Below are 9,891 nucleotides of genomic sequence, written 5' to 3'. Positions count from 1 at the left end.
CCTGCCTTCACCCTGAGTCAGCTGGGATAGACTCCAGCCCCCCAGGCGACCTTAGTGAGGATAAAGCAGTGTATAGATAATGAATGCGTTGGGGAAACACGGCCCCTGTGTATGGATCACTTGTTCAACTAGGTGAGCTATAACGGCGGCCTCAGATATTGTCTCGAATTTCAGTGTGAGAATAGACCTCCTGAAAGTGGGTCGATGGGGAGGATTTTTCTGGGAAGGTATTCAACAAATCAGTCTAAAGTGTCACAAATATCTTCATATATACATATATATCCACACTATACACTATGAAACATACAGGAAAATCTGACAATTATTAAATTAATGAACTACTTTGAATGCTTTAACTTTGAAAGGTCCGTCTGAGGAAGCTACTTTATTTTATAGATGTGAATATTTTCTGTCTTGTAGGTGATGTAAAGTTTATCATGGTGAAGTTTTTGTTAAGTTACTTCCTGATTCCTGAGTTTATGGTGACTGTGTTTGAAGTTACAATAATTATGGATGATTGAGTTCAATCAGGAATTACATCAACTTTAATACTCTTTATTATTTTATTCTCTCGTCACACAGACCAGCTCAAACTGCCTTAAAATAAAGAAGCTTCAGCTGGAAACGTCCTGCATGAGCTCATCTGTCCTAACTGACACAACACTGAGTCAATAGAGTCCTTTTACCAAAGTGTCCCAAGTTCCAGACTGTTCTTCACATCTGAAGTCCTCGCTGCACCATTTCTGTAGTGGTGAAAGTGAAATAAAATCACTTAAGACACTCACACAACTGAACTGCATCTCAGTTAATAGAAGCTTAATTTGTCCTGGTTTACGTTTGTAACATGTTAGAAATACGTTTTTTAATCAACATGTTCTTGCTGTTCCTTTTTCTTGCTTTCCTCCACCATGCACGGAGCTGTTATTGATCTGATTAATATCACTATATCCTATATTCTGACCTGCTGCTGTTTTCTCACTCATTTTAATTCATGGCTTAATTGAGAATTTCTGTGTATTTTTGTCTGCATCAAGTGTTTTTGTTTTTTTGCTATTCCCCTCCCCTATAGCCAAAAAGCATTAAGCTTACCTGTCAGCTTTTACTTTGCATGTAAAAGAATTTGATTCATTGACAATGGAAAGTTTACTTTGAGGACCAAAGTCCACCAGCTTCCAGGACCAACAGGGTCAAAGTTTTTCATCCATCAATGATCATATGAAGGTTTCAACAGTATAATGGAAAAAACAATCACATCAAGTAATTATTTTAAAATGGAAACAATGAATTTAAAGGGCTTTATGTTCACCTTGTAGACCCGGCAGATTTAATACTTGCAAGAACTGATTCGTCCACTTGGGGGCAGCAAACATCAGGCTGTAAGCTCATATAGTATACAGTGTTAATACAACAGCAGGTGTTCATCTACAGCTCACTGTCTGCAACGTTTGCCTCGACCACAGACCTAAAGACAGGACTATGAGAGACGCCTTTAAAATTCAATTAGTTTTCGTCTAGGATACTGTTCATATCTTTTTTCTCCCATTCCTGGTCAAAAAAAGGAAAATGGCTTTTTAGTTAGTTGTTTACTATTTATTACAAGTTATGGTTGTTGCGACCGGTTTGAGAACCCTGAAGCAGACACGAACCACAGGTAGAACGTCAGGTGTAAAAGGCTTTATTACAAAGCAGAAAAACACAATAAAGATGTTAAAATGGTGCACTTAATGCTTTCCTGTGGCCATGGCATGGAACTGCTTTTAGTGTGTTTGTGTCATTTATCAGAACTTTCACAATACAACACTTTAATTCAGAAATGAGGACTCAACACACATCACATCAGTGGTCATGTGCAAGAATAAATATATTGTCAGCTTTATTAATTGACCAGTCAGGAGGATTGGCTAGCCCTCTTAATTACACACTGTTGTTGTTTCCCTTAAATATTCATTATTATTTATTTGGTAAATTAGTTTTGTAACTGAGTTTATCTATTTGATATTTATCATTCATTTTAATCAGTTTGATTATTCTTTTTTATTTTATTTGGCCTTGGCTCTGACATAGGCTAGAATGTATCATCCATCACTGTCTTTAATTTTCATAATTAACCTCTGACTGCCTGTCAGGTTCCTCCTCAGTCCCTGCATCTGCCCCACCTCACCTCCCTGCCTCCCCCTTCTCCCCTCTGCTCTCATTCACTCTCCTGTGCTGCTCCCTGCAGCCGCTCATCCTGATTATTGTCTTAATCAGCAGTAACTCCAGTCAGCTGTGGTGCAGAACTCTGGTCACTTCCTCTTCAGCCATAAAAGCTGGTTCCACTCCACTCCCTGCCAGATCTAGCGTCAGCTTCAGCTACTCTGGTAGTTGAGTGATCAGGCCTCAGCACATTACTGCTCTCCTGTTTAAACCTTAACTAACTTGTGTGTTCTCCTGTCCTGCATTCCTGCTGGCCGCACTGCCCCGGTTCTGCTTTGGTCCTGCTCGCCATGGTCCTGGCTCCTGTCCAGCCTTGGATTCCCCAGAACCCCGTCCTGAAGGGCATCAGCTCCCCCCTGGCCCACTCTTCGGACCACCACTGCCGCTCTCCGCCGCCCACCCTCTCCATCGGTGTGCGCTTTCAGACTGCCGGTCCCCAGGAGCCTGTCCACCCCCCACCCAGCCGCTAGTGAGTTTTCAGGTCATTTTGTCCCTGGTCCTCCACCTCAGTTATTCTGAATAAATAGATCTTTGTAAAGCCGTATCCTGTCTCTGCTGTGTCTGTGCGCTTTTCTGCATGGGTTCCCCGCGTACCGTGACAGTGTTGTTTCCTCAGATGTTTATCCAGACAGCGTAATTGTTTATATAGTTTATTTTATTTTACACCTTGTTGTTAATATTACTGTGTGCTTTACAATTGGCTACATGATTTAACTATGCAATCATCAGCTATACAGCTTCCAGGAAAAGTCTGTTACTTTCCTTTGTTATGCATATCCTATATTTGTTTTGGTTGAAAAATTCTCTGCAAAACTGAAAAAACTTAAATCAAGACTCAATATTGCTTATTTCCTCTCATCTCTCCTGGTTAAATGCTTAAAACGGGGTGTGTGTGAGTGTTTTCTGACTTCGTCCTCGTATGTTGAGGGCCGCTGCTGTCTATGAAGGAGGTCCCCAGATAGAGGGTTTCCCAAAACTAGTGTGAACAAGTACGCACGTCTTCCTGCAAAACGGGGTCCTAGTGTGTCAGTATGCGACTGTGTGACTGAATGATTTAAATCGTGTTTTATATGCTCAATACTATATATTATCACACTCTGATGTGTCAGTGGCTTAATTTTTAGGCCATGTAAACAACTATTTATTACTTAAACCAGGGGTTCTCAACTGGTGGGACGCGACCCAAAAGTGGGTCACGGACCTGTTCTGGGTGGGTCGTGGACAGCTGGTCAAAATTAAATAATATATAATGTGCGTCTCTGGTTGGACCCAGAGTATTGAAAATATTGATTTTCATACTAGAGCTGGACCCGAATAGCCACTGTTGAATATTGTTTTATCTCTTGAGAATTACTACATTCTTAATAAAGCAATGAATATTATTTTTCTATAATCAATGTATTTCTCAGGCTATTAAAGTAATATATTCAGTAAACCAGTAAAAGAAGTAACTGCCTTAGATGAATCAACATATGAGTATTCGCTAGGCCATTAAGAAATGTAATCATTGAAGCTTGCAAGATATAAAGTTCGCAACAAAGGATTATGAAAGAAGATGTTTAAATCCTTTTTTTATAAGGAGAAATGGATGGTACGGAGTCAGATGAGGACATCATCATCGTCGATCGTGGGGAGGATTGCTGCAAAAAGGAAGAGAACTGAGTTGTTATAAATAAAGGAAAAGGTGCAGAACAGATGGTTCCTGGGAGGACGAAGGAGTGAACCCGAAGGAGTGAACACGAATTGCTGGTTTCGATAGACAAGCAACACACAAAGAGGAAAAAGCAACTGTGATAATTATAGGGGTAATATGGATGTATAAAAGATACAAGCTGGGTGGGTAAGTTGATGCTAGGGGGAGTTTAACCCAGAGCTATGTAATGCAATATTCAGGGTGTGATAAAAGTGATTAATTGAGACCGAACTGAATCTTGTCTCATCTTTAAAAACGAACACGCGGAGAAAAGACAGTTTCTCCAACACCACCTATTCATTTGCTGTGCTGGAATCGGGATATCAGTTTTGATCTCCGAATAGATCTCCGTGAGACCAGTTGAGAACCCCTGACTTAAACAATGGGGAATGCTTCATAAGAATAATATGATGATCAAACATAGCAGTTTTAATTAGTTTCAATACAGACATTGTTTTTCTGTACACAGTGTATTTTAGATGGGAACAGGGACAGACCTTTGCCACATTTTATTCCATATGCATTAACACAGCCAAAATGACAAAAAGGAAATCTATGAAAAACATATAAATACCCTGATGATTAAATGAGGGTTATTAAGATGTAAAGTACGCAAGTCTCACAGTTTGTCTTTAAACTCTAAAGGTTAGAACCTCACAAAATGTATTTATTTTGTTTTAACTTAAAAATTAAACGTCAAAGATATATTTAAAACCAGTGCTTTACAATATTTATTTAGAAATTATATGTAAAAAGTGAAATAGTGTTTTTTATTTATTGAAGTAATGAAAAGTAATGGAATGATGAATTATCACAGTTGATCAATACTTCACAGAGTGATGCATTAAGTTTAGTTTTATTATTCACTGCATTCCCTTAATAAGCTCATTGATTAATCTAGTTTTGTATGAACATCAATCACAGAAAAAGCAGAAATTAAACAGTATATTTATCATTTTCCTAAATTTGTACAGTAGATTAACAAAACCATTTTACATAACACAGCAGGACTGCTGCCCAGCTGTGTTTTGGACTTTTCTCTATACAGAACACACAGTGATGAAATTAATGTCCTTCTTTTTATCTGACTTATACATCCTTACTATTTTCAAACAGCTTAAATGAATTAACATCAGGACATTTTATGTATAACCACATAAAATATATAAGTATGTACATAGAACCAGATCTTGACACATACGACACCTTAACTGCAGGTTCACAGCATCAACAGATCACACTTGTACTTCAAACATTGCACAGACTGGTACACGGAGGCTGGAAGCAGTTTGTTATTTGGACGTTCAGTCTGAATCAAGCTAAACGAAACCGCAGCCTGTGCATGATCGCTTTTCTGTGAACTCTGGGAAGATTGTTTCATAATCTGGAATTTTCTTGAAGAGCTTCTTGACTTGTTTAGGGTTCTTGGAGTTGTTTTTGAATACATGGCAGCGATTTCCACATTCACCTATAATGGACCTGAGGTGAGAGCGTTCATCAATGAAACTCTGAACATTGTCTTTTGCTTTCTCTCCATGTGTCAGCAGGACGATTGTGTTCTTCCTGATTCGGCAGCCAAGCTTCATCTCCAGCCTCTCTAATATTCCCTTCTCACCTTCTGTAAACCGGCCCATCTGTATCACCAGTAACACCACATAGTGCCCTGGCTGACAGTACTTCTTACACTCCTCTACTTGTACCTGATCGTTTATTTCATCATTCAAGATATCTGGGGTGTCGACCACTCTGACCCGCCTGCCATAAAGACTACGTATCATTTGGAACTGACACTTGGTAGTGACTGGTATGGAGCTCGGCCGGGATTCAAAAAGCTGCTTTGGTTTCAGATGGGGGTCCATAGCAGTCAGGATGGTGTTTCCAGATGCACTCTTTCCAGTCCCAGTTAGTCCCAGCAGAACAATGTTGAAGGTATCTCCTGACATTAAACTGTTGCTCTCACCTGAAAGAAGCAGTTGGTACAAATTAAGATAAAATGAGCTTTATTTGTCACATACATATTTATACACGGTATAATGTGCAGTTAAATGTATTTTGTACCAGCATCAAGTTTCAATCAAAAAAAAATAAAAATGTTCAAAACATATATATACATTTTGTATATATATACATAAATAAATCAAATCAAATAAAATAAAATAAAGCAACTAAAGCAAAGCAAATTTCCAGTTATTTCATCAACAGTTACCAACAGTTTCTCTACTTGGCATCAGCTTTGAAAGCAATCATATAACTCTTAAATATTTTATCTTATTTTACCTCTGAATTTCTAAATAAATAAACGCCTGAACACTCAAAAAAGAAGTTGCACAAAAAAACAGTTTCCTCCTAAATGTTAATATTATGGTTGAATATCAAAACTAATGTTGTGACTAATCTGTTTCTGACTAACTTCTCCTGGAGTCCTGAACCCAAGGCTAAGAAAGTCCCAACACAAGATTTCAAGAAGAATTTTAATTTGTGATTTTTCAATACTAAACACAGTCTGTCATCTTTACAGAATGTTTAGTGCTGTAGTAGATCATAGATGTAGCAGGCCTTGGTAAGGAGGAAAAAAAACTCAGTAAATCAGAGTCACTCACGTGAAGGTTTGGTAGAACTCATCTCGTCAGCTGCCTAAAGACCAACAAACAGTGTGCAGGTGTCACAAGAGTCTCTGAATCAGCTTTGATCAGACGGACTCTGACTGAAATACTCTGAGAGATTGGATCCACCCTGTGGGTGGAGCGCTGAAAACTGCTTCATGCCACAACAGTGGACAGCTGTGCTTCTGCTCATTCTCCAGAAATCAAGAGCAGAGATGGGTAACACATCCTCAATCCCCAATGGTGAGGCAGGATCTTTTATGTAGACTCTCTCTGTTCTCTTTATACTGCAGTCAGCATTCAGTAACTATCACACCTGACTTTGTGATTGATTTTATTTCCATCCAAGAACTTCATCAGGTCTAAACAGAGTTTGTGTCTTTCTGCAGGTCGTCCTCTGAAGATTGTGATGATTGGGAAAACTGGTGTTGGGAAGAGTGCCGTTGGTAACACCATCTTGGGCAAAAATCAAGAAGTTTTTAAGTCTGCTGTGAGTGCAGAGTCGGTGACGGAGACCTGTGAGATAGAAAGAGTTGAATGTTCCAGAAAGATCCATGTGGTCGACACTCCTGGAATTCTGGATACGTCTAAAAGTGCAGAACACATAAAGAAAGAGATCATAAAATGCATCCAGATGTGCTCTCCAGGCCCTCACGTTTTCCTGCTGGTCCTTCAGATCGGCAGGTTCACCAAAGAAGAAGAAAACTGTGTTCAGGCCCTGAAGAAGCTGTTCGGACCGAAGTCATCGAACTACATGATCGTCTTGTTCACTCATGGTGACAAGCTGAGTCAGCAGGGCACAACCATACATGAATATCTGCAAACCAGCCATAAGAAACTCACAGAGCTGCTGAACAGGTGCAGCAACAGGTATCACGTCTTCAACAACATGAACAAGAACAGAACTCAAGTGGTGGAGCTGATCCAGAAGATTGATGACATGGTGGCAGCAAACGGAGGATCGTACTACAGCGACGAAATGTTTGAAGAGGCCCAGAAGATTCTGCAGCAGAGTGAAGACGGAAATGACCCAAAGCCACTGACTGACAACCCAGCCTTCATGGCTGAGCTGGTGGAAAAAATACGCCAGTTTCAAGCCACACTGGTTGCTGTCTCATTGGACGAAGACAAACAGGATCCATGATCCTTCCTTTAACTCCATGATGTGGCTTTAGTCTGATGTAATTCTTTAGTAAAGTCACAGTGGGTTCAGACACAAACATCATGATCACTTGTCAATCAATAAGATGTGTGTTATGAAAAATATTAAATCATTCATGCCGCACATAGTCTATACACATAACAATTTTGAGAGTAAAAGCGTTAAAGATTCTATTATTGTAATTGTTGTTTTTTTTTTTTTTTACTTTTGGTGTCAATGCTTAATAGCAGACGACATAATCATAGAGTGAATAACAGGGTGTGGGTGGATGCCACCCTGAATCTTGATCTTCAAGCTTATTTTTAAAATTAAGCACAACCAAAATTTTTCTCCTTTAATAAAGCTGAATCATGTTTGGTGACTTAAGGTCTGAGGCTTGTCTTTTGTTTCACACAGGTCATGTAATATTCATGCTCACAATTTATTACACTTTAATACTATTTAAAAGTGTTTTGGTTTTGTGTTTTTTTGCTGCAAACATGGTGGTGTTTTCATTTTTACACCATCTAGACATACATCTTTTACTGACCAGTTAAAGTATATAGGATGAGATGAAGCACTGATCAGCTGTGAATGTGATGTGATTCTGGTCTCTGTAATTATCCACATTCTTGTTTAGTTGTACATTTTTATACTTTCCAATCATAATACTTCCCTTGTAATGAGTAAAACCATTTAATTTTATGAACATGTTTCTCATCCTTGATATAAACTTCATATTTATCATTTTCACATTCATAAACTGAAAAATCCTGCATGGACGCCTGCTATTCACATACAATTCTGTGAGAAAAAAAACCATCTGAAGGACTTTTCTGGGGTTTGGCTGGTCGACTCTGAGCTGTTGTGTTTAAAGTTGATTTGTTTCTCTTCATGGTGTTGATGAGTAAACACAGAAAATGTCTGCCGGTGCTGTTCCAGACATATGTTCCTACATGAAATTGAAATCAAGCTTTATTTAGTTCTTGCAGGGCAGCATATCATCCAAGGAAGCCATTACAGAAGAGCCAGCCGGGTGGATGAGGCAGCAGATTGAACAGAGACTTGTTACAGCTCCTGAGACCCCAAGACAGCTGCATGAAGCACATCTGTCACTGTGGGGAAGGAAAGCTGGACAGGGTTGGACCAGGATTTCTTCATTGGAGATGTAGATGAGTGGGTCTGGAGCAGTGCAGCTTGTTCCTGAGTGGAAAAACTCTGAAAGTAGAGTTAAGTTTAGGTGTCAGGACTAGTTATGCATCTTACCACGTGCCAACGTCTCTCTAAGCATACATGCACATAGCAGACGTCTCACCACAAATATCCTGTTGTGAAACATGGTCCGAGAACTCGTGTGACTGACAGTTGTGTCCCTACATGAACTCAGACTATGCCTGAGTGCCTTCTCACATACGTTAAGCATTCATTGTATTGGTGTGTGCTTCCTTGCTGCAAGTAATAAAGAAAACATCCGTAGACAGAGACAGAGAGAGAGTCTTCAGAGTGTTTGTTGAGAATTTCTGTAACATTCATGGACTTCAAGGGCCTGAAACTCTGAAATGATCCACAGTATGAAGATAAAAGTTTGCCCCATTAAACATACTAAAGTTATTGTACATAAAGTCTGATTGTGAGGAGGTCAGGGTGGATGTCCTGTTGATTTGTCATGGAATGACCAATATGTGGGTTTTTGTCTAGCTTCTGTCTCTCCACCATAATCCCTCTGTCTGTAAGCCCTGGTCTCTTGCTGAGCTCATTTAACATACTGGTCAATTATTTGTAGTCTTTGTCTTTGTATTCTGCCCGAGCTTTCTCTATTTAGTTTCAGTTTCATTTCTCGTACTTAGTCCTCCCCTCCTTAAGAGGACGAGCTCTAGTTTAATATTTTTCTACTTCCTGTTATTCTGTTTCCACCATTGTGAGTGTCTTCATAAAACACTATTATTTGTGTAATGCTGGTCTGCCGAGTTTTGTGTCTGTGCGTGAGCCTCTGAACCTGATCCGTAACATTATGGTCTGGCCTGTATGAGCTCAGCAGACAATACAACCAGCACAGACCAGGCGTTCTCTGGACCAGCTTTGCAGCAAGCCATGGCCAGTCATGGAGCAATGTTCAGTCAACACGAGAGTTTAATTAAAGCACTCGTGGGCAGTAATAATGTTTTAAATAATCAAGTATCACACTCACAGGTAAGGTTACTGCTTTAACAGCCCAAATGGCGGCCTCTCCCAGTGGTAGTTGTGATGCCCCTGTGGGA

At 39.6% G+C, this 9,891-nt stretch overlaps 2 protein-coding genes across 4 annotated transcripts in view; one reads left to right on the top strand and one right to left on the bottom strand.

Annotated features, from left to right (window-relative positions):
• Positions 1–6,571, bottom strand: part of LOC103369738 (GTPase IMAP family member 7-like) — a 26,205-nt gene extending 19,634 nt beyond the window's left edge. The window contains exons 1-2 of one of the 2 annotated variants that reach the window (XM_008298530.1): positions 6,490–6,571; positions 5,186–5,849 (exon numbers count right to left, since the gene is read on the bottom strand). In XM_008298530.1, coding sequence (XP_008296752.1) covers positions 5,209–5,849; positions 6,490–6,511 — 663 coding nt within the window. In that variant the 5' untranslated portion in view covers positions 6,512–6,571 and the 3' untranslated portion in view covers positions 5,186–5,208. Of the gene's footprint in view, positions 1–4,726; positions 5,850–6,489 lie in introns of those variants that run through there. The other variant, XM_008298529.1, reaches the window with a different exon arrangement.
• The window catches only part of LOC103369740 (GTPase IMAP family member 7-like), an 18,233-nt gene extending 10,218 nt beyond the window's left edge, over positions 1–8,015 (top strand). Inside the window, exons 1-2 of one of the 2 annotated variants that reach the window (XM_008298532.1) lie at positions 6,676–6,735; positions 6,882–8,015. In XM_008298532.1, coding sequence (XP_008296754.1) covers positions 6,708–6,735; positions 6,882–7,636 — 783 coding nt within the window. In that variant the 5' untranslated portion in view covers positions 6,676–6,707 and the 3' untranslated portion in view covers positions 7,637–8,015. Of the gene's footprint in view, positions 1–6,675; positions 6,736–6,881 lie in introns of those variants that run through there. The other variant, XM_008298531.1, reaches the window with a different exon arrangement.
• The last annotated feature ends 1,876 nt before the right edge of the window (positions 8,016–9,891 follow it).

This window comes from Stegastes partitus, unplaced genomic scaffold, assembly GCF_000690725.1.
Source record: "Stegastes partitus isolate 25-593 unplaced genomic scaffold, Stegastes_partitus-1.0.2 Scaffold1324, whole genome shotgun sequence".
Taxonomy (NCBI): Eukaryota; Metazoa; Chordata; class Actinopteri; family Pomacentridae; genus Stegastes; species Stegastes partitus.
This window is presented reverse-complemented; position numbering and strand designations above follow the sequence as displayed.